This window comes from Notamacropus eugenii, chromosome X (genome assembly GCF_028372415.1).
Source record: "Notamacropus eugenii isolate mMacEug1 chromosome X, mMacEug1.pri_v2, whole genome shotgun sequence".
NCBI classification, from domain to species: domain Eukaryota; kingdom Metazoa; phylum Chordata; class Mammalia; order Diprotodontia; family Macropodidae; genus Notamacropus; species Notamacropus eugenii.
In genome coordinates, this window is record NC_092879.1 from 73,175,455 (window position 1) to 73,196,957 (window position 21,503).

At 49.6% G+C, this 21,503-nt stretch overlaps 1 protein-coding gene across 2 annotated transcripts; it reads left to right on the plus strand.

The window, feature by feature from the left end:
- The first annotated feature begins 203 nt into the window (after positions 1–203).
- LOC140516119 (uncharacterized) lies at positions 204–11,343 on the plus strand. 2 transcript variants are annotated; one of them, XM_072627093.1, is made up of 5 exons: positions 204–290; positions 2,346–2,481; positions 6,933–6,974; positions 9,335–10,535; positions 11,169–11,343. In XM_072627093.1, exons 4-5 carry the CDS (start codon positions 9,400–9,402, stop codon positions 11,173–11,175), a joined length of 1,143 nt encoding a protein of 380 aa, XP_072483194.1. In that variant the 5' UTR covers positions 204–290; positions 2,346–2,481; positions 6,933–6,974; positions 9,335–9,399; the 3' UTR covers positions 11,176–11,343. The 2 variants fall into 2 exon arrangements, with proteins under 2 accessions (XP_072483194.1, XP_072483193.1); XM_072627092.1 differs by lacking the exons at positions 204–290; positions 2,346–2,481 and adding an exon at positions 5,681–5,747.
- Positions 11,344–21,503: the final 10,160 nt, after the last annotated feature.

The window sequence follows — 21,503 nt, forward strand, 5'->3', positions numbered from 1 at the left end:
CCTTCCAGGCCCCAACCCCATCTTGTGCCTGTTGGGGGCAGAGCAGCGCCTGGAGCTCCCCTTCCTCCCCCAGGGTGCCCCTGTGGGTGGCCAAGCCCTCCCCTGGCCTCCCCTCCCCCCTGCCCCCTCCCCCTCTCTGCCCCGCCCCCTCTTCTCCCCGCCCCTCTCAGCCCTGCCCCCTCTCCTCCCTTCCCTTGCATCCTGCCATCGCTAGGGGGCACAGCAGGCTCCTTCCTTTCTGTGCTCGTGAGAGCTCGAGGCAGAGAGTCTCTCAGGTCCTCCTGGCAGAGGTAGGCCGCGTTTCTCATCCTTCACCATCCTCGGGGGGGTAATGGGAGTGGTACTAGGGGGGCTGAGAGCCGGGGGTCGAGGGGGGCCTCGTTTTTCATCCTTCGCGTCCTGGGGGGTGGCAGTTGGGCTCGGGTGGCGGAGCCGCTGTAGGCCTCATGTCTCGTCCTCCATCTTTTGGTGTCAGGGCATGTGGACGGACTTCCGGGGGAGAGGCAGAGCCCCAGATGGCCGCTTTTCCCGTCCTTTGCCAGTCTTCAGGGGACAATGGGATGTGTAGTGGGGGAGCAGAGGGTTGGGGGTCTCAGGAGGGCCCCGTTTTTCATCCTTCGCGTCCTGGGGGGTGGCAGTTGGGTTCGGGTGGCGGAGCCGCTGTAGGCCTCATGTCTCGTCCTCCATCTTTTGGTGGCAGGGCCAGCGGGCGGACTTCCGGGGGAGAGGCAGAGCCCCAGATGGCCGCTTTTCCTGTCCTTTGTCATTCTTCAGAGGACAATGGGATGTGTAGTGGGGGAGCAGAGGGTTGGGGGTCTCAGGAGGGCCCCGTTTCTCATCCTTCGCGTCCTGGGGGGTGGCAGTTGGGTTCAGGTGGCGGAGCCGCTGTAGGCCTCATGTCTCGTCCTCCATCTTTTGGTGTCAGGGCATGTGGACGGACTTCCGGGGGAGAGGCAGAGCCCCAGATGGCCGCTTTTCCCGTCCTTTGTCATTCTTCAGGGGACAATGGGATATGTAGTGGGGGAGCAGAGGGTTGGGGGTCTCAGGAGGGCCCCGTTTTTCATCCTTCGCGTCCTGGGGGGTGGCAGTTGGGTTCGGGTGGCGGAGCCGCTGTAGGCCTCATGTCTCGTCCTCCATCTTTTGGTGGCAGGGCCAGCGGGCGGACTTCCGGGGGAGAGGCAGAGCCCCAGATGGCCGCTTTTCCCATCGTTTGCCCTCCTTTGCAGGGGGCACAGTGGGCGGGGTACACTGGGGGAAGTTGGGGGTGGGGATCTGCGTGGGGGCGAGCCTGGTTGGCCTCGTTTCTGAGCCTTGGCCAGCCTCTGGGTTATGGGGTTCGATGGGCGGAGGTCTGTGGGGAGGGCAAGGCCGAGGTTGCCCTTCTTTCTGATCCGTGCCGATCCTGTGGCGGGGCGAGGCTTGGGATTCAGGGGAAGACGGAGCCCCGCAATTTCTAGATTTCTCATTCTGCATCTTTTGGTGGGGGTGCCAAGGGCCGTGGGTATGGGGGGGCAGAGTCCAGGTAGGCCTGGCTTCTCTTCCTTCGCCATTGTTTGCGGGGGGCAAAGGACGAGGTCTGGGGGGGGGGGGACGAGCCCCAGAGGGAGCTTCTGGAGCCCTAAAGCCTCCCTGGCTGTGTTTTCTCCCAGCCCTGAGTGTGAGCTGCCCCCGTGGGTCCCTCAGACCTGGCAAGGCCTTTACCGCGTGAACAACTAGACCCTCACCCTACCAGGAAGAATGGGGAGGGGGTTTTCTACAGGGGTTCATATATGTATGGTGTAATATGTCATTGTTATCTGATGAGGGAATTTTGTTCCGAGGTGTTTCATGGAGACATAAGTCTAGAAGTCATTAATTAATGAATTGCCTGAAGATAATTAAATAAGTCAAGTGGCAGACCACATGGTGAACCAGAGGAGAGGTGGGTGGTCTTGATGAACATCCCCCTGGATGGCCACACTACCAGCCCCCACCAGGTGTCCAGAAGAGGGTCCCTGTGTCCAGGGCAGGACTTGGCCATTTTTAAAAATTGAAGCACCCCCTGGCAGAGATCCTCCTTATCCTTCAGGCCTCTGCCACCTCCCGATTCACTGCTTACATGGCATCCTGTTGAGAAACCAGGGGATGAGTGGGCCAAGCATCCAGCCCTGGAGGTGGGCCATGGCTTGGATGCAGGTGAATGAGGGAGATTTCCGGGCCTACAAAGAGGGGGCTGCCTGAATACAGAAGGCAAAGCTGCACCAACTTGCAGGAAACGTCACCCATACAACCAAGTCTACTTACTTGCTCCTAGGTTGTGTCTCCTGTATTTGCGTTACTCAGGCAAAATTCTCTTTGGTACCCAGGTGCTGGTGAAATCCTCTTTCTCCTTTCCACTCAGAGAGGCCTCTTTCTGGATCATCGCCTCAACATCAAGTGGCTGCCCCTTCTGGGAGTCTAACAGTGAAGCAGCAGCACCCCAGTGACTCCTGACTGGCCTCAGTAAGTTGCACTTCCTTGACCCCTAACCCCTCACTACAAAAACCCCAATGTATTTTTAATAATTTTTTTGTCTTCAGTTCTCTGCAATCACTTCCATACATCTGATAGTTTTACCTTCCATCCTCCACTTTCCTCCTTGCTTCCCCTCCCTCTCCCCCCTTCCCTTTATGGCATACCATCGTATATAGATCCTACACACAGATTCTTGTTGAATACATTTTCATCTTAGTCATGTTGAGTGGAACAATGAAAGTGAATTGGAGAAGCATGAAAAGAAAACAAGGCACAAGAGACAATGGCCTGCTTCCTTCAGCATTTTGCCTCGAGTCCATTGGACTCCTTGCATAGCCGTGAATTGTCAAGTCTTCCAGAAAAATTCCTCGCACACAGTGATTGTCGCTGTGTACAAAGTTCTCCTGGTTCTGCTCAATTCACTCACCATCAGATCACAGAAGTCTTTCCAGGCCTCTCTGATGTCTTCCTGTTCATCTTTTCTTAGAGCGCAGTAGTATTCCATTACTTTCAAAAAGCACAAGCTGTTCTGCCATTCCCCAAAGGATGAGCATTCCCTCGATTTTGAGTTCTTGGCCACCAGACAGAGAGCAGCTTTAAATATTTTGGTACATGTGGGATCCTTTCTCATTTTCGTGGTGTTTTGGGGACACAGTCCTGGAAGCGATATTGCTGGATCATAGGGTATACCCATTTTTGTAGCCCTTTGATCATAGTTCCAGATGGCTCTCCAGAACGGTTGTATCAACTCACAGCTCCACCAACAATGAATTGGTGTTCCGACCATCCCACATCTTCTCCAACATTTATCATGTTCCTGTTTTGTCATGTTAGCCAATCTGATAGGTGTGATGTGGGGCCTCATAGTAGTTTTGTTTTGTGCATCTCTCATCAATAGTGATTTACAGCATTTTTCCCATGACTATACCTACCTTTAATTTCTTACTTTGCAAGCTGCTTGTTCTTATCATTTGACCACTAATCAGTTGGGCAGTGACTTGGATTCTTGTACATTTGACTCAGTTTGCTATATATTTTTGGAATGAGGCCTTTGTCACAGACACTAGTTGCAAAAGTTCTTTCCCTGTTTTCTGCTTCCCTCCTAATCTTGGTTGCGTTGGGTTTGCTTGCGCAAAAACTTTTCAATTTGATGTAATGAGAATGACGCAGTTTTCACTTCATAATGTTCTCTGTCTCTTGTTTGGACAGAAATGTCTCCATTCTCCATAAATCTGACAAATCCAGTGTTCCTTGTTCCCCTTGTTGGTTTATAGCATCACTCTTTATAGCTCCATCATGTATCCATTTGTGCTTTGTTCTTGTGTACATCCAGTTTCCGCCACACTTATCCAGGTTGTGCTGCAGTTTTTGTCAAACAGTGAGCCCTTGTCCCAGAAGCAGAGGTTCTTGGGTTGATCAAGCAGTAGGTTGTTATATTCATTGATTACTGTGCCTTGAATACCTAACATATTCCACTAGTCTGCCCCTCTATTTCTTACCCAGTACCAAGTAGTTTTGATGATTGCTGCTTTTAATGCAATTTGAGACCTCCTAGTGCTTGGCCACCATCCTTGCCATTTACATCCATTAGCTCCCTTGATATTCTGGGCCTTTGGTTCTTCCACATATATTTTGAGATTATTTTTTGTATGTAGCTCTAGAAAATAATTATCTGGTAGTTTGATTGGTATGGCAATGAACAGGTCAATTCATTTAGGTAGGATTATTTTTATTTTATTAGCTTGGCCTACTCACGAGCAACTGATGTTTTTCCACTTACTTAGATCTGACTTCATTTGTGTGAAATGCTTTTTGTCATTGTGTTCATATAGTCACTGAATTTGCTTTGGCAGGTAGACTCCCAGGCATCGTATAGTGTCCACCGTAACTTTAAATGAGATTTCCTTTCCTAGTTCTTGCTGTTCGGCTTTGTTAGTATTATATAGAAATGCAGATGATTTATGTGAGTTTATTTTGTAACCTACAAGTTTACTAAAGTTGTTTCTTATTTCAAGTAGTTTTTCCCTTGATTCTCTGGAGTTCTCTAAGCATATCATCATATCACCTGCAAAGAGTGATGACTTAGTTTCCTCTTTGCCTGTTCTTATACCTTTAATTTCTTTTTCTCCTCTTAATGGTAAAGATAATATTTCTAGTACCATCCTTGTTTCACCCCTGATCTTACTGGAAATGCATTCACTGTATCCCCATTACATATAATGCTAGAGCAGGCTCCTTCCTTTCTCTGCTTGGAAGACTAACAGGTTAAGTGTCATTCAGGGAGTCCTGAGAGAAGAAGGCCTTGTTTCTCATCCATTTCTCCTCTGGGGGAACAAAGGCTGGGGGTCTGTGGGACAGGCAGAATCCTGGTAGTTCTCATTTTCATTCTTCCACATTTGGGTGGAAGGCCAGTGACCAAAGGTCTTGGGAGCCTGGCCCAGGTAGGCCTAGGTGCTCATCCTTTTCCATCCTTCTTGTGGAGAGGAGAGGGACGGGGGTCTGGGGAAGGGGCAGAGCTCTGGAAAGAGCCTCAGGGAAACTGAAGGCAATATTATTGTGCTTCATCTGGGGACTCAGTTCCGATCAGCCCCTTGGCCACCTGGGAATGTCCAGGGCAGCTGTCTACAGGGCATTCACTAGAGGCCATGTGATGTCATAGGATGTCATTTACATGTTATGCCTTACGGACTGACACATAAATAATGCATACTTGATGAAGGGGCCAAAGGCTTTGAGCTTGGGTGATTGGTGGAGATCCAGGATGGGAAGGTGAGGAACAGGGGCTTGAATGGCCTAAAAGAGTGTCAGCCCCGTGGTCAGTGCCTAATGCAGCAGGTGCACCCAGTATGTTTCCCAGCGATGCCAGGGAACTGGCAAGCAGGCTGGACAGACTGGCTCCTGGGCTTCTCTCTAGAGGTGCAGGATCTGGGATGAAATTTGGCTTCTGTGAGCAAGGGCCAGTCCTTCCCCTCCCTGGGCCTCAGTGTTGTCCCCTGTAAAAGGAGGCAGCTTTCCTAGATGACTGTGGGAGGTCCTTTGAGTCCCCAAATCCATCTTTCCCCTAGGGCCTGGGAGAAGAGCAGTGCTCCCCTCCCTCCCTGGAGTTGACTCTCTGGCCCCTCCTTCTCCTGTCTGCCCCTCCCCCTCTCCTCCCCTCCATTACATCCTGCTACCCCTAGAGGGCAGTGCAGGCTTCTTCCTTTCTGTGCTTGGGAAAGCTCGAGACAGGGAGTCTGTGAGGGGCTCCTGCAGAGGTAGGCCTCGTTTCTCATCCTTTGCCATTCTCTGTGGGAGGGGCAATGAGGGAGATCTGAGAGGGCATAACCACAATAGGGTTCATTTCTCATCCTTTTCCATTCTTTAGATGGTAGGGGCCAATGGGTGGGGCTCTGGGGAGGCAGAGCTCTGAAGGCACCTTCTGGGGCCTTTGAAGCCTGTGTGATTGTGTTTTATCCCAGGCCTGAGTTCAAGGAGCCTCTCTCTGGCTCAGGCCTCTGGAAGGCCTCACCCAAGGGCCATCTACCCCCTTGGCCAGCCAGGAATGGGGGTGGGGGCATGTGTCTACAGGGCATTCAGCACAGAGTGATCTAATGTAAGAAAATGATGTGTTATGTGGTTATTATTTTATTTACTTATTATGTAAATGGTCTTTCACAAAGGCCTGGGGCTCTGCATTTAGGGGAATCATGAAAACTAGGTGGAAATGTAATTTACTGATTAATAAGAAAGGAGTTAAGAGACCCCTGGCTCATCCTAGGTCCTGGGGAGAGGGAAGTGGCCCACATCTGAGGTACATGACCTCTTGTCTATTGCTGGACAGGAGGGGAGGCCCTACCTGGTGTCCCTGCCTGGGGACTTATTCCTCCCTCCCACAGTCTATCCCCATTGGCTTGCTGCCAAGAGCCCCCTAAAATGGCCATGTTCCTGCTGGGCCCTTAAACTGCATAGGGGGCCACTGAGAGGGTCCATCCTTTCAGGGACAGGATAGGAAGAGATAGGCTGATCATCCTGCCACTGGACCTAATCCCCGCCCCCACTCCCCCCATGCTCTCCACCTGCCCAATCAAAGACAGAACATTGAACTGAGAATCAGGACATCTGGGTTCTGACCCCTGTCCAGACATGAAAGAAACGTGTGAAATCAAGGAGAGTGTTTAGCCTCTAAGGGCCTCAGACATAGGTTTTCCCTTTCCTCACATGAGGGCAGGTGGTATCCCCCAGCAGCATGTAAGCTCCCTAAGGGCCAGAAGGGTTTTGTTGTTCGCTTTGGCTCTCTTGGCACCATCCACATGTGGACTCTGCCAGGAGAGTGAGCACTCCTGGCCCCTCTGTGGAGTCTCACCCTGGGAAACACACTAGGTCAGGGGAGCTCCTTCTGGTGACTCTCCTGGTTTGGCAGAAACCCCATTCATTAACTCCCATGTCTCTTTTTGTTCCAGGTTTGTCCAGGACAAAGACTTAGCTGGAGGAAAACTCTAAAGGCAAGTTACCCATAACAAATAAAGCCCAGATGCAGTGGGTGGCAAGATCCAGGCCCAGGGCTGTTAGTATCTGCAGCCATTCAGCTCACTGCCCTAGCCAGGTCTTCCTCTTCTCCCTCCCACCCCTAGCGAGCTCTCTGTTTTGTAGGGAGTTCTCTGGGACATTCCCAGTGTGAGCCCAACTCCATTATGGGCTTCCGTCCTGGAGCCTCAGGCAAGGGCTTCTGTCTCTGAGTCTCCCTGCCCAAGGCTGCCCCAGCTCACTGCCTCGGGGAGGGGGAGAGATTGGGGGATCATTCAGCATCTGAGGATTCTGAGTGCAGGGGCCCAGATGAAAGGGGTAGGGCCTTTCTGCAGAGAGGGAGGGTCTCCATGACCATTGGCCCTGGCAGGCCTTCTTCGCCTTTTTGGGATCATGTACCCCAGGGACAGTCTGTTGAGGTCCATGTAGCCCTTGTCAGAATAAGCTTGTTTCTCACTCAAAGAGGAAGGAAATGTTAAATTGCCCTTAGGAGTGTCCAGTTAGGGAGCCTTGCTTCCAGCCTCCCCTTGGCACACATTTTCACTTCTCTTAATTCCTGTGGACTTAATCACCATAAATCTAGGGAAGGAGAAAGGAAAGGGTACAGGCCTTTATTCCCACTTGCAATGGGCCAGGCTCTGTGCTAAAGTGCTTTCCAAATAAATAGCTCATTTGATCTTTTCCACAACCCTGGGAGGCAGGTGCTATTCTCATGCCCATTTTACAGCTGAGCAAACTGAGGCTGGTCCAGGGTAGCACAGCTAGGAAGTCCCTGAGGCCAGCTCTGACCTCCCGTCTTCCTTGCGTTAAATTGCTCCTGTTTTTGAAGGCACAGATATCTTGTTTAACAGCAGTGACAAAATGGCCCTGCCTGTCCCTCTACACCTTTTCTTTCCCCAGCTGGGGATGTAAATGACATTTGCTCATCTTTTGTCAGGTGATACCCACCATGCCCCCTTCACTCCCCCACTGGAAACACCGCCTTGTTCAAACCTATTGTCTGCATTGAACACACCATGTAAATCTGCTGTCTGACCACATGCACTTAAGTTAATTTCAGTGAAGAAATAGACCATTTCCCCCATTTGTTATCACCCCTTTCCATCCTCCCATCCCCGAGTACAAGCTCTCCTTTAAAACACATCAGTTTGGTCTGGCAGATCCACTGCACCTATCAGTGGGTCACACCTTGTTCAGGCTACTAGCTCTCAGGAGGCCCTGAGGCCAGTGGCCTCAACCTCCAATACAAAGGTTTCCCTGAAGGCCCAATTGCCTGAGAAAACCTCAAAGGAGCATTCTCTCCCTTGCAGACTATTGTTTCTTCTGATCAGCATTTCCCAAAGTACAGAGAAAGTGCCAGACTCCAGAGGGAGGAGTAAGGGGAGTTTTCTCACCTGGGAGCTCAGTAAGGCTGGGAGATGACAGCTCTAGTCCCTAACCAGCCTGCCTGGAGAGTGGCCCTTGTTTAATGGGAAAACTGCCCTTCATCTCCTTTGACCTCTGTTCCTGAAGACTGGGTCCTGCCTGCCCTACCCCTGTGGCAGGGATGGCTCAGCAGCTTCATGCACTGGAGCTCATCTTCCTCTCTCCAGCCCAGTGGTTCTGCTTTCCACAGGAAAGAAGCCAAAGGGCTGGAGATGGAGTTGGGAGGCTCCCAGAGTCGCCTTTCTCCTCACCTCCTCCCACCTTGCTCCAGCTCTGATGCTGTGGTTTCCCTTACAGTGAATGGGGTGAAAGAAATGGTACTTGAAATGGTCACAGATGGAGGGGAGTTTGTCGGTCAAGGAGCTCAGCTTCCAGAAGACCAGTACCAATGAGTCAAGCCTGGAAGGCTTAGAGCAAGGTGAAGGTTGAGGAGGAGGAGAAACGAGCAGTAGGCTGGCCTTTCCAGACATGCCTGGGAGATTGGGTGGCCCACACTGGAGAGCCAGGGTCACAAGGGGATAGATACACACAAAGGAAGAGTTGATCTGTGGAGAGGATAGGCCACCCTCTCAAGTCTTACTGTCAGCTGCTTTGATGGTCCTGGTACAAGTGGGAGAATGAGAATTGGGAAGGGGGGAAACAAAATGTAAAGGGGAAAGAGGAGATATGACCTGAGCCAGACTTAGCTCCTCCTTTCAGGTGACCTCCTCAATCTGGTTTCCCCCATCCTACTTTTCCCTCATTTGGGGAGGTGCTCAAGGAACTCCCTGTTTGCAGAGGCCTAGCTGAGGCTCCATACCTAGCCAGTACCCTTGTCCCATGTACTTTCTCGGTCCCTGAATCTAATGTCCCTCCATGCTAGTGTACATAACCTGGCTTCTAGTGACCCTATGTGTCTACTGTCCTTCCTAAGGTATACCGCAGCCACTTCCAAGAGTGCTTGAGGCAGCAAGAGAAGCTACCTTCCAGTGACGGAAAATGAGCACCTGTTCTCCGTTGTCTAAGAAAAAGGACAAGGTTGTGAGTAAATCAGTTCACCTCATGAAGAAGCAGGTCGAGATGGAGGTGGTCGAAGATGAGCATCAGGTGACAATTGAGGCTGAGAAGAAGGCAAGAGCCCAGAAGAAGAAGCTGACTGCTGGGGAGAAAAAAGGCAAGGATGGTGCTGCAGCAGGGGCCCGTGGTGGTACTGGCGACTGTGGCAGAGATGGTGACCGTGGCCGAGGTGCTGGCCTCAGAGGACGTGGTGGCCGTGGCAGAGGTGTTAGCCACAGTAGAAGTGGTGGCTGCGGTGGAGCTGCTGGCCGGGGCCGAGGTAGTGGCCGTGGCCAAGGAAGGGCCCGTGGCCGAGGTGGTTCCCGTGGCCGAGCTCGCCCCTGGGGCCTTGTTGACCAAGCCACGCCCTGTAACCAATCCGGGCCCTATGACCAAGTTGGCCCCTATGACCAAGCCAAGTGCGATGACCAAGTTGGGTCCTGTGACCAAGCCGGGCCTGATGACCAAGTTGGGACCTACGACCAAGCCAAGCCCGATGACCAAGTTGAGACCTATGACCAAGCCAAGCCCAATGACCAAGTTGGACCCGATGACCAAGTTGGGCTCGATGACCAAGCCAAGCCCGATGACCAAGTTGGGCCTGATGACCAAGCCAGGTCTGATGATCAAGCCAGGCCTGATGACCAAGCCAAACCTGATGACCAAGTTGGGCCCTCTGACCAAGCCAGGCCTGATGACCAAGCCAGGCCTGATGACCAAGCCAAACCTGATGACCAAGTTGGGCCCTCTGACCAAGCCAAGCCCGATGACCAAGTTGGGCCCGATGACCAAGCTGGGCCTCATGACCAAGCTGGCCCCCACTCAGCTCAACCACTTTTGAGGGTCCCACGTGGCTGGAGAGGCATGAGGAGATACGACGAGAAAGGCAGGCTGAATATGAATGGAGAAGATCTCTGTAACTGCCTGAAGAAAGAGTGTGTGGGCTGCTTCTATCCGTGCTCCCAGTGCCAGTCCACCAAGTGTGGGCCCACCTGCCGCACCAATTGGATGTGGGTTTACGAGGCCATTCTGAACGAGAGTAGAATAGTGGTCAACTCCTTCCCGTATCCCCTACATAAGTAAGGGCCCAAGCCCCCCCTGGCTGTCTGTGTCTCTGTGCCTGTGTCTCTGTGTCTGTGTGTCCATGTGACTCTTCTTCTTGGTTCAGCATCACTGCCTGGACAAGGAGCTGGGTTGGCAATCTGCGCACCTGCTGCTCCCTAGCAGCATTGCCATGAGCACCCCACGAGGTTGCCCACCTGCTTCTCTCAGATGCCTTTACTCTGAGGCCAGAAGCAGGTAAAGAGGGAGCTAAAAGGCAGGGCTTCCACCCGTAGGGCATCCCGCTGGAGATTTCCTACTGAATTCTCTCCTAACGCTGATGTTTGGAACTTGAGAATTGTCTTCCACAGAAGGTGCAATGTCATTCCTACCCTGCCCCTCTTCCTGCCTCAGGTGTCCCTAGAGCCAGGCCAGAATTCTTCTCCAGGTTCCTCCAAGTCTCTTTCATTTTTCCATTAATGCTAGATGACAAAGAACAAAGACAAAATCTCTCCCCCACCTCTCATGTATGTGTTGTCATGTCTACAAGACCATGTACGTGTCTGTTCTATCTTGTGTCTGTGTTGTTTGGGTTTTGGTTCTGGGGTTCTAGAGTTGGACTCTGACAACTACCACCGCCTAACTCCTTTTTTGCTTTCATCTTGTTGCAGGTATTAAAGGAGCCTGGATTCTCCTGGGACTCTCCTCAGAGTCTCTCTTCTGCAGCTTATGAAGTGGAAAAATATATACCTATATCTTTAAAAATTATGAGATTCCACAGCAGAAGAATATATATTGTTAAAGTGAAAGCAGATGCAAAAGAATAAAAAAAATTTGTGAAGTTAATTTATCGTTGCTTTTATTTGAGAACATAAGGCAGGGAGGATGCACCTTCTCTGTGCCAGGCACTGGGGTATACGCTGGGGAGCCAAGGGCAAAGCTCAAACAGTCCCTGCCCTCAGGGAGTTTCCTTTCAGCCCCTGTTGGCACCTGGTAGAAGGAGAAGGACGCTCTGGCAGTGATCCAGCATGCCCAGCTATACGTCTCTGTTTATTTTCCAGAAAGAGTGGTAGAGACTGCTAGGCTCTCCTGAGGACAACATTCACCCCCCCCCCCCCCCACACACACACACATTAACACAGACAAAGAGGGATGAGGGAGAGGAATGGGAGCAAAGATCCATAGGGCACAGAAGAGGGATAAAGAAGGGAGGGGGGTTGGTGAGCTGGTCAGGTTCCATACGGGAACAAAACAGGATGGGGAAGGGCCTGTGTTGGAAAGATGGGACAGTGAGTCTGGAGAAGGGAAGACTTGGGCAAGCAGTGGGACCTACTCATCCTCTTCCCAGCAACTATGGGCAGCCCTCACTGGAAGGTGGCATGTGGGAAAGGAATGACCCTTCTTCCCTTTGACCCTAAAGTGTCAGAAGCAGGCGGGATGACTGGAAATATCAGGGGGACTGTGGTCTGGATGGGAGTGGAAAGGGCTGTCCTGGACCCTGGGGACTTCCTGCACACTGGAGGTTTTCAAGCAAAGTGGGACACCTGATTCATGCCCGTAGCCCATTTACTTTTAAGGCAGAGACACTGCTTGCACTCTGTCCTCCATTACTAAACACTGAAAGCTCTCCACACGTGCAGTCCAGCTTTATTAGTCAGGAAGCAACATGAACCAGAGCAGTGTCTCCAAAGGAGCCAGCAACTTGCTCCCTAGAAGGCGCAGTAAGTATCTTATCTACTGGTAGTCGCAGCAAGGTGCCCTCTCCCCAGACGGGGGCCGTGTGTCTCCCTCTGAAGTGGACGGCCAGCAAGTCTCCCTAACTCTGCACTGCCCGTGGGCAAGCACTGGCTGCTCAGGGTTCAAGGGTGGGGAAAACAGGAGCGTCTCAGTGGGACCAGGCTACTGGCTGGGGCCTCCAGGCCTTTGCCTCGCACTGTCCATGTGTGCTCTCTTTTGTTTGGTGTGTACATCACTGCAGTGGTTGTTCGTCACCTGAATTACTGATAAAGTTCTGTGTTCATTGTAGTTTTCCTTTCTTTGCTGGTCCGTCCAATCAGAGGGTGTCACATACACTTCCCAGTTGAACACATGAGTGTCCTCTTCTAGATCCTAAGGTACAAGTGATTGTCTTGTAGTGAAAAACAGCTTCCTCAAAGGCTCTCCATCACCCTCACACAGACTTCATCTCAATGAGGCAGTGAAACTTCTGCCCACACAGGAGCTAGATGGCCGATTTTCTCTCATGTTGTCCTCCTCATGGGCTGGGCTGAGCTGTATGAATGTCCCTTTCAGTTCTCAAATTCCTTCATTTTCTGGGAAAAGAGACAACAATATCCATGCCAATAAGGACTTTCCCTGAAGGCTGCAGAACTGCAAAAGAAAGGGGAGCTCCTCTGATCTCTCTGATCTCTTCTGGTTTCCAGCCATCCCAGTCCATTGCTGTGACTTGGAAGCCCTCACCAGAGCCAGACAAGCCACTACTAAATAAGTGCAATCAGCCTTTAGTCTGGGCACATTTTCCTTCATCCAAGTGAATGTTGGACAGCTAAAAGTTTTCCTGGGGGAGGAAATCAGAGGGCAAGGCAGAGGCAACACAAAGAGATAGCCAGAATGGTTGCCAGATGGAGAAGCCTCTCATCAGCTTTGGCATCCCCAGCTCCCTGGTCACTCCTGACTGGGTTGGAGACAGCTAGGACATTGTCTTGCCTTAACAACAAATGCAGTACTCCAATACGTCCCCAGGTGCCTGTGCCACTGTCACACAATGGACCTTTTAGCCATCCAACCCTTCCCAAAGTAATGACCCAAATTCTAGGACAGTTTGCCTCCTGGAGCATCCCTCAGAGTCTCTTCACGCCCAGGGTTTTGCAGGGTGGGTCAGGGGCATTGACCTGTCACAGATCTGATTATATATCTCTATCTATCTGTCTATCTAGCTATCTATCTGTCTATCTGTCTGTCTATCTTTCTATCTATCTATTGGCCATCCCGATCTATCTATCTATCTGTCTGTCTGTCTATCTATCTATCTATCTATCTATCTATCTATCTATCTATCTATCTATCTATCTATCTACATCTTCGCCCCCAAAGGACTGTGACTCTTTTCTCTCCCTTACCTTGCCCTCCAGCAGACCAGGGACCCACATGTCCCAGCCTGGGCAGTGACCACATACATGGTCATTGAATTAAACTTGTTCATTTCTGCTCTCCTTTGCTCTAAAGCACGTCCACCTTTCTGTCCTCCATCTGTTCTGTGCTAATTTGCAATCATTCAGTCATGCCACCAAAGGGTCCCTAAGGTCCAGGCCATGTGCGACTTGTATCCCCCACTATAGACTGTAGGTCTTTTGAGAACCAGTCCATGGGGATTGCCCACACACATTCCTGGTCTATTACTGTGGGAGGCATTGTCTCAGGGAGTCACCTGGGTCCCTAAAAGGTCATGTGACTTGCTCCAGGCCACCTCAGTCCCTTTGCCCTCCCTGGCCAGATGACTTTGGTAGCTGGGCCTTCTGGTATTCATTCAGGACCAAGTCATGTCTAAAGTCCCAGTTCCTGTGAAGACCTTCATTGGGACAGAACCTTTGGTTCTTTTGGTATTGTGCTTCTGTTTACTCCTGTGATGAGACGACTCACAGAACTGTCTGACCTGCTCAGAGCGCCAGAGCCTTACATCTCACAGAGAGAAGCAGAAGCCACAAGCCACCATCATTTAATACAGGCTCAGAACTCATCAAGGTAGAAGATTCACGGAAATCATTCCTATGAATCACTTTCACCCACACTGGCAAACTTGCCTACACGATGTACGCTGAAGTCTTTCAAGAAAGCTGGAAGCTGGAGTTCAGGTGGGACACCTTGGGAGGATTTGGGATCCCTCTGGCATTGCAATCAGGCTTGCCACCATGGGGCCAACATTCATAGGGTACAACCCGGAAATAACGAGCATGTTGCAAATGTTACCTGAGTAGTGGACTAGAGACATATATAAGAAAACAGCAGGGAGAGAGGGTTACAGTCAAAGATACTTTTTCCATTTGATGTAGTGGGGCGATCAGTGTGGAGAAGGTAACTTTTGAATAGGATTTTACAGGGTGGTAGGAATTGCACATGTGAAAGGAGGAGAGGGCAGGACAGGGAGAGGAATCCTGGCAGGGAGAACAAAGGCACAGAGGAGGTGGAAAAGAGCTGGGAGTGGTGGGTCCAAGAAAAGAGAGGTGACCATTTTGCCTGGAGCCTAGACTAGCTCAGTGGGGTGCCTGCGATAAGATAGGAAAGAAAAGGGAGTGCCAGATTGCAGAGAGCCTCGATTACCAGGAAAAGAGGTTGAGCTTCTTTGACTCAATTGTCCATAGGAAGCCATGGAAGGTTTTTGAGCAGAGCAAAGCCAATACCATTGATCATCATCATCAATGAAGATGAGTCTGGCATTGGCATGAAAGATACGTTGGATGGGGGAGAGAGTGGGCTCTTGCAGTAGTCCATGGGGAGCCCAATGAGAAGATGCACAGTCACAGCAGAAATAGAGAGGAGGAGACACATACAAGATTTCTGCAGCAGGGAGCTGGAATCAGTCAGAGTTGATACATGATGGGGATGTGAGAAGTGAGAGAGAAAAGAGCTTGATTAAAGATTTGAACAGGGGCCACTGGAAATTATAGTGAAGTCAGGAGATGCAGCTGCTTTATGGGAAAGATGCTGGGCTGGCTTGTGTGGTCAGTGACATGTCTGTGTCGTGATGTGCTGAAAACTGTTGGCTGTGTGGGGACGGAGCTCCGAAGAGAGGTCATCTGTGGGGAGGTGCTAGGTGAAGCTGGGGAGTGAGGAAGTTTCTCAAGGGACGAGTGTGGATGGAGGAAGGCTAGAGGCAGCACCTTAAGAGATCTGGAAGAGGATGATTTGCCCTACAGGGGAACCAAGACGCATCACTTGGGAGCAGTAGGATGAGAACCGGAAGGTGGTGTTGTCTATAAGACCAGGGGATGGGGGAGAGTGATGATCCAGGGTGTGTCCAATGCTGCTTAGGGTTTCCAGAGAATGAGGACTGAGAAAAAGGCCATTTTACAGGAATTTGGAAAAGTGTGGAGATCTGTCTAATCTGATGCAAAGGGAAGTGAAGAGAACTAGGGGAACAGTGTGATGAGTTAACACGATACTTATCAAGGGAGAGAGAAGTACCTCAGACAGGCCCCAAACCTGGGAGTGAGGTAGAGATCCATTCTGAACCACATGTGTATGCCCGGACGTGGCTTCCCAGACGAGTCCAAAGTGTTTACATGCTATTTTTGCTGACAGTAGATACTTTCTGGGATTTCTGAGAAGGAGGGGAGCTATGATGATGGGTGGCCATGGACAGGGAGGAAATTATATTTTAATCATTGATATAAAGTAATTAACTGTCAGTTGTTATGAACCAGTTATTAGGCTTTCAATAAAACACTTTTTTTTCCTAAAAAGAAAAGACCCTACGGATAAGTTTTCCTGATTTTCAGCAATCTCTTCTGCTCTTTCCTTTTGTGTCTTTTAAATTATTATTTATTAGGAAATGGTGATCTGGGACACCATAGGGGAAGAGACATTGAGAGCAATGTCGGTTATGTAAAAGCAGAAAGAAGCAATTAAATTTTTTTTAAATGTTTAAAAGATCAGGCCATTAGCTTTGGTCATTAGAAGGTCATCAGTGAACTCTGGGAGAGCAGTTTCAGGAGAGCTTTGAGGGAAGAACCCAGAGGAGAGTGGCGAGTGAGCAAACTGAAACACTGAGGGAACATTGAGTCACCCTTTTGGAAGAGTTGGAAAATGAAAGGGACGAGAGATGTAGGATGGTAGAAAGGTCAAGGACGCAGTGTGTAGGGCACTTCCAATAGATATAACTTTAGATAATCTTTGCTTTAAGAAATATGCAAGTGATGTTTGTCAATAAGGTATTTCCTTCACAAACACATTTGGCTGAATTCAGGTTAAAATCTCATGCAAAGGACTTTTGATCTGAAGTCCCAGTCATGCCCACACAGAGGAACCAGTGAATCAAATATGTTGGTCTTAGCATCAGGGTGACGTGAAGGAAGCAGTTTGTGCATAGGGTAACTTTCTCCTGTGGACACTGACTGACCTGGGTGTCCCATGTTCCTGGACTCTCAGCATCTTGGGGATAATTATGTATCAAAATAGTCTTTACTCTTTACTTCCTTTTATAGAAATCCTCACCCAATTTGTCCCCATTACTGTGGATATATCCAGAGGTGTGCTGGAGCGGATTTAAAATTTTCATTGTGAATATCGATACTCTGGAAATTGGCAAACATTACATATCAGGGCACTATTTATTGTTTTGTTCAGGATCTAGGGTAAAGAGCGTGAAAGTAAGTAGGTTAGTTTAAATGCAGTTTAAACGTAAATCTCTGCACACATTCGCCCACCCCCCTCCCCAGGTGCCCGTTGTTAAATATTTACCAGCGCAATCCTGGATACATGTACTCATTGGAGGACAACTGAACACCTAGAAGTTGGAAGGTGGAATGTAGGGGATTTGGTTGTCTACAGGACCAGATTTGTTACAGAGCCGTTTCATTTTTTTTATGATTCTCATTTGGGGTTTTCTTGGCAGAGATCCTGGAGCAGTTTGCCATTTTCTTCTCCAGTTCATTTAGCAAATGAGGAAACTGGTTACAGGTTTCGGGACTTGCTCAGGGTAAGTTCCGGAGGCTGAATTTGAACTCACGGAGATGTCCCTTCGTAACTTCCTAACTCGAGGCTCAAGTAGAACACTCCCTGATTTCCCAGAGGGCCACATAGGTGCCTGAAAAAACCCTAGAGACCCCCCAGAGAGGGAAGGAGAAGAGTTTTGACTGGTTACAGGTGACGACGTGACTCTTCTGTGCTTTATTGGGCTACATAAAATCCATGCGATGCTCAGTGTATTCTTAGCCTCAGTACTTGCAAGGGACCAGAGGGCTCTCTCTGTGTTCTTCAGTGACCCAGACATGACTCAAATCCTGTTGCTCCCACAGAAAACCCTTGGTGGGCTTGTGACCCACACAAAGTGTGGTGAGTGAGAAGCCCTCAAGAACGAGTGCTGTCTGTGTGAAGGCAGACTTTCAGTTCAGGGGCAGTGTTGAAATATCTGTGAGCCACAATGTACTTCTTTCCTCTGGGGTAAAAAAGAAACTCCTGTTTAGTTTTGAAAGCCCTTCCCAACCTTCCTCTCCAGGGTCATTGGACATTCTTCCCCTTCTCGCACCCCAGCCAGACTGGTTCCCTGCCTGTTCCTCACTCCCAATATCCAGAAGAGTCTCCCCTCCATGTCTTTGCACTGGCTGTCTCCCAGGCCTGGTATGCCCTTCCTTCTCACCAGCACCTCCCAGAATCCTTGTCTTCCTTCGAGCTGAAGTTCAAGCACCATCTTCTGCTTGAAGCCTTCCCCGACTCCCCTCCCCCACCTTCCAGTTTCCCAACTACTCTCTCTCTTGCTCTGTATGTAAAGTCATTGCAGCTATAAGGCCAATGGTATTATTCTTTTTCTTATAACTATCTTTTTCATCCCCGTTGGCATGTAATGTCCTTGTGAGTAGGGATTGTATCATCTTCCTTACCAGAGCTCAGCACAGTGCCTGGCACTTAGTAGGTGCATCAGAAGGAATGGCTGGTTGATTTTAGATAAGGAGGTCGAATTTACTGATTACAGAAAAGAATATAGTACTCTAACTGTGTGATTGAAAAGAGGAAAATGATGTCCAGCACTCATGGTGTTGTACAGCCAGAAGGCCTGCCTCCCTTAGGCAAGGGCTCTCATTAAAAGGTGAGAAAACGGAGGCTCCTTAAAAAACCAAAGAGGTCAGTGTGCTGCCCCAGGTCCCCCAAGTGTTGGAGGCCGAAAGGGGTGGAAAACCCAGGCCTGTGGCTCCCAAGAGAGGAGAGGAAGCATCAGTGGGGCCCTTGTTACCTTCTAGGTGACCAGACAGGAGGAGTCCCCCAGAGCGTCCAGGTTCCCTTCCCCCAGAGGAGGAGTTCCCTGAGGGAGGTTTGCATTTCTTTTTTCTTTGCAGGGGCATGCCCCAGGGAAAATGGAAGTGCCTTCAGGGCAGGTCCTGTTTCCCTTCTGTATCTGGGTCCTTTTGTATCTGCCTGGTCCTGTGCTGGGCACCTGTGAGGGCAGCTTTTTACTAAATACGTAGATGGACAGAGCAACTAGCAAGGGGTGTGCCACTGGAGGGAAGGGGTTGGCTTCTGTTCAAACACGCTAGGACTTCTTCATCCCAATCCAGTCTGTTTTAAAGGGCATGTGAGCTCTGTGCCCCTCACCTCTGGCCCACAGGTGAGACTGCAGGAGCTACTTGCATCCAAATTCCTGGGCTGACTTTTCTGTTTATCATTTGACCAATCTAGAGCTCATTTTCCTCTCTGAAAATGAAGGGGTTTAAAAGATGATCATTTGGTCTCGTCAAGTTCTTGATCACAGGTTTCCAAACCCATTTGTCCTATTGCCCCCTTTTCATAAAATCACTGCTCAGGGAGCACTAGAAGTCTACTTTCTCTAAGCGTTAATGGTTTTCCTCTTTTTGCAAATATGCATGCTTTCCAAAAATACAAGTCACTTTCCTAAAAAAATGGTGCACATTAAATTTGATAATTTATTGCAAACTTGTGGGGTTTTCCTTGCATTGACATTTAGATGACACAGTATTACATCAGGTAGCATCATATTGTAAACAAGTCATCACATGCACATGTTCCTTCGGGTGTCTGCTGGACTTCCCACAATGTGCAATGACCTCCCCTGATTATACTTTCTTGTTAAGACTTGTCAGTGGACTTTACATTTTGCGTGTGTATTTGAAAAATGATGCAATCACTATGAGTATAATTCTGTTGGACAAGAGATGAATGATGTATGAATGACTTTTCAGATTTTTCTTCTGTTCTTTCCTTAGACTTCCCCTGACTTCTTATATTTTATTTAGTGCCCCCCCCACCCCACCAAGTGCACCTGAGAATACTATTCACTTGGATCATTCCAGCACCCCCCAGGGGGTAGTCTCACCATCTTAGGGAAGGGGATCTATGATCTTATGCCTGACCTTGAGCAAGCCCCTCCCCCTCCCTGGGGCTCAGTTTCCTCTCCAGTAAAAGGAGACAGATTTGCTAGATGACCTTCCTCTTCCAGGCCTAAAACTACATTCTGCCTCTGCTGGGGGCAGAGATGCACCTCTGGCTCTCCCTCCAAGCCCCTCCAAGCCTGGAGGTGCCCCTCTGTCGTGCCCCACCCCTCCTCTCTCTCTGCCACTTTCTGGGCCCTCTCCTGAATCCCTTTATCCCTAGGAGGCAGAGCAGTCTCATTAATTTCCGTGCTTGGGAGCCCTGCAGGCAGGGTAGCTCTGAGGGCCTCCAGGGAGAGGTAGGCTTCGTTTCTCACCCTTCTCCATTCTCTCGGAGGGTGGGGGTGGGGCTAGGGGGTGGGGGGTGGTGGTGAAGGGCAGGGTCTGGGAGACTGAGCCCCAGAGGAAGTCTCTAGGACACTGTAGCCTCCATGGTTGTGTTTCATCCCAGCCCTGAGTGTGAGCTGACCTCTTGGGTCTCTCAGGCCTGGCCAGGCCTTTACCGCATATACAAATAGGCCCTTGACCTACCAGGACGAATGAGGAGGGGAGGTTTCTACAGGGTATTAGATTTGTGTGATGTAACATCACTAATTGTTATCTGATGAGGGAATTTTGTTCTGAGGTGATTCATGGAGACATAAGTCAAGAAGTTATTAATTAATGAAGTGCCTGGATTATCCCAGAGCTCCCAAAGTAATGGCAGACCAGATGGTGATCCAGAGGAGAGGTGGATGGTCTTGATGAACATCCCCCCCAATGGCCACACTACCAGCCCCAGCCCCCTCAAGTATCCAGAAGAGGGCCCATCCATCCAGGGCAGGACTTGGCCATTTTTAAAAATTGAAACACCCCTTGGCAGAGATCCTCCTTATTCTTCTTGCCTCTGCCACCTCCCGATTCACTGCTTACATGTCCTCTTGTTGAGAAACCAGGGGATGAACAGGCCAACAATACAGCTCTGAAGGAGGACCATGGGTTGAATACAGGTGAAAGGGGGAGATGCCCAGGACCTGTAAAGAGGGGGCTGCCTGGATACAGAAGGCAAAGCTGCAGTAACTTGTAGGAAACGTCTCCCAAACAACCAAATCTACTTACTTGGTCACTGTATTTTTCTCCTTTATTTGCGATTCTCGGTCAAAATTCTGTTTGGTACCCAGGTCCTGGTGAAAACCCATTCCTCCTTCCCACTCAGAGAGGCCTCTTTCTGCATCTTCGCCTGCCTGCCTCTTCTTTGAGCCTAACAGTGAAGCAGCAGCACCACAAAGACTCCTGACTGGCCTCAGTAAGTTGAAGGGTGAGACACCACCCTTCCCTTCCTTGAACCCTAAGTCCTCACTACAAAAACTCCAGTGATTTCTTAGTGGAAAAAGAAATACTTGGCTCGAGGCAATGCTCTCCTCTCTTGTTCTGCCCAAGTTTATAGAGATTTGCTGGGTTTGTATGCACATGTATGGTCAGTCTTCTTTCTGGTTCATTCTCCTTTGCTTACACAAAAATCCGGGGTTCCCTTTTTGGCTATTTACAGACTGTTCCAAATGTCTTGGTGCAGGCCTGAGCTCTAATAACTCCAGATGACTGAGTGCTACAAGTTTTAAAAGATCATTTGATATTTTAAAGTTTCTTTTTTCTTTGTGAATTTTGGATACCAATTTTTTCATTTCAATTCTGACATGATGGGAGCCTCCTTCCAACTTGCATTGCGTTTAAAAGTTTCTGGATACTTTTTCAGATCCATGGACAGGTAAAGGGAGTTCTCTTACTTGGCCTCCTTGGTCACCTGATCTAGCTGTACTAGATTTTTCCTTGTGGGATCAGGTGAAAACTGTCGTATATTCATCAAAATTTTGTTCTATGGATTATCTTCAGGCTAGGATTACACATGGAATCTTTTCAGTCATTCAGCAT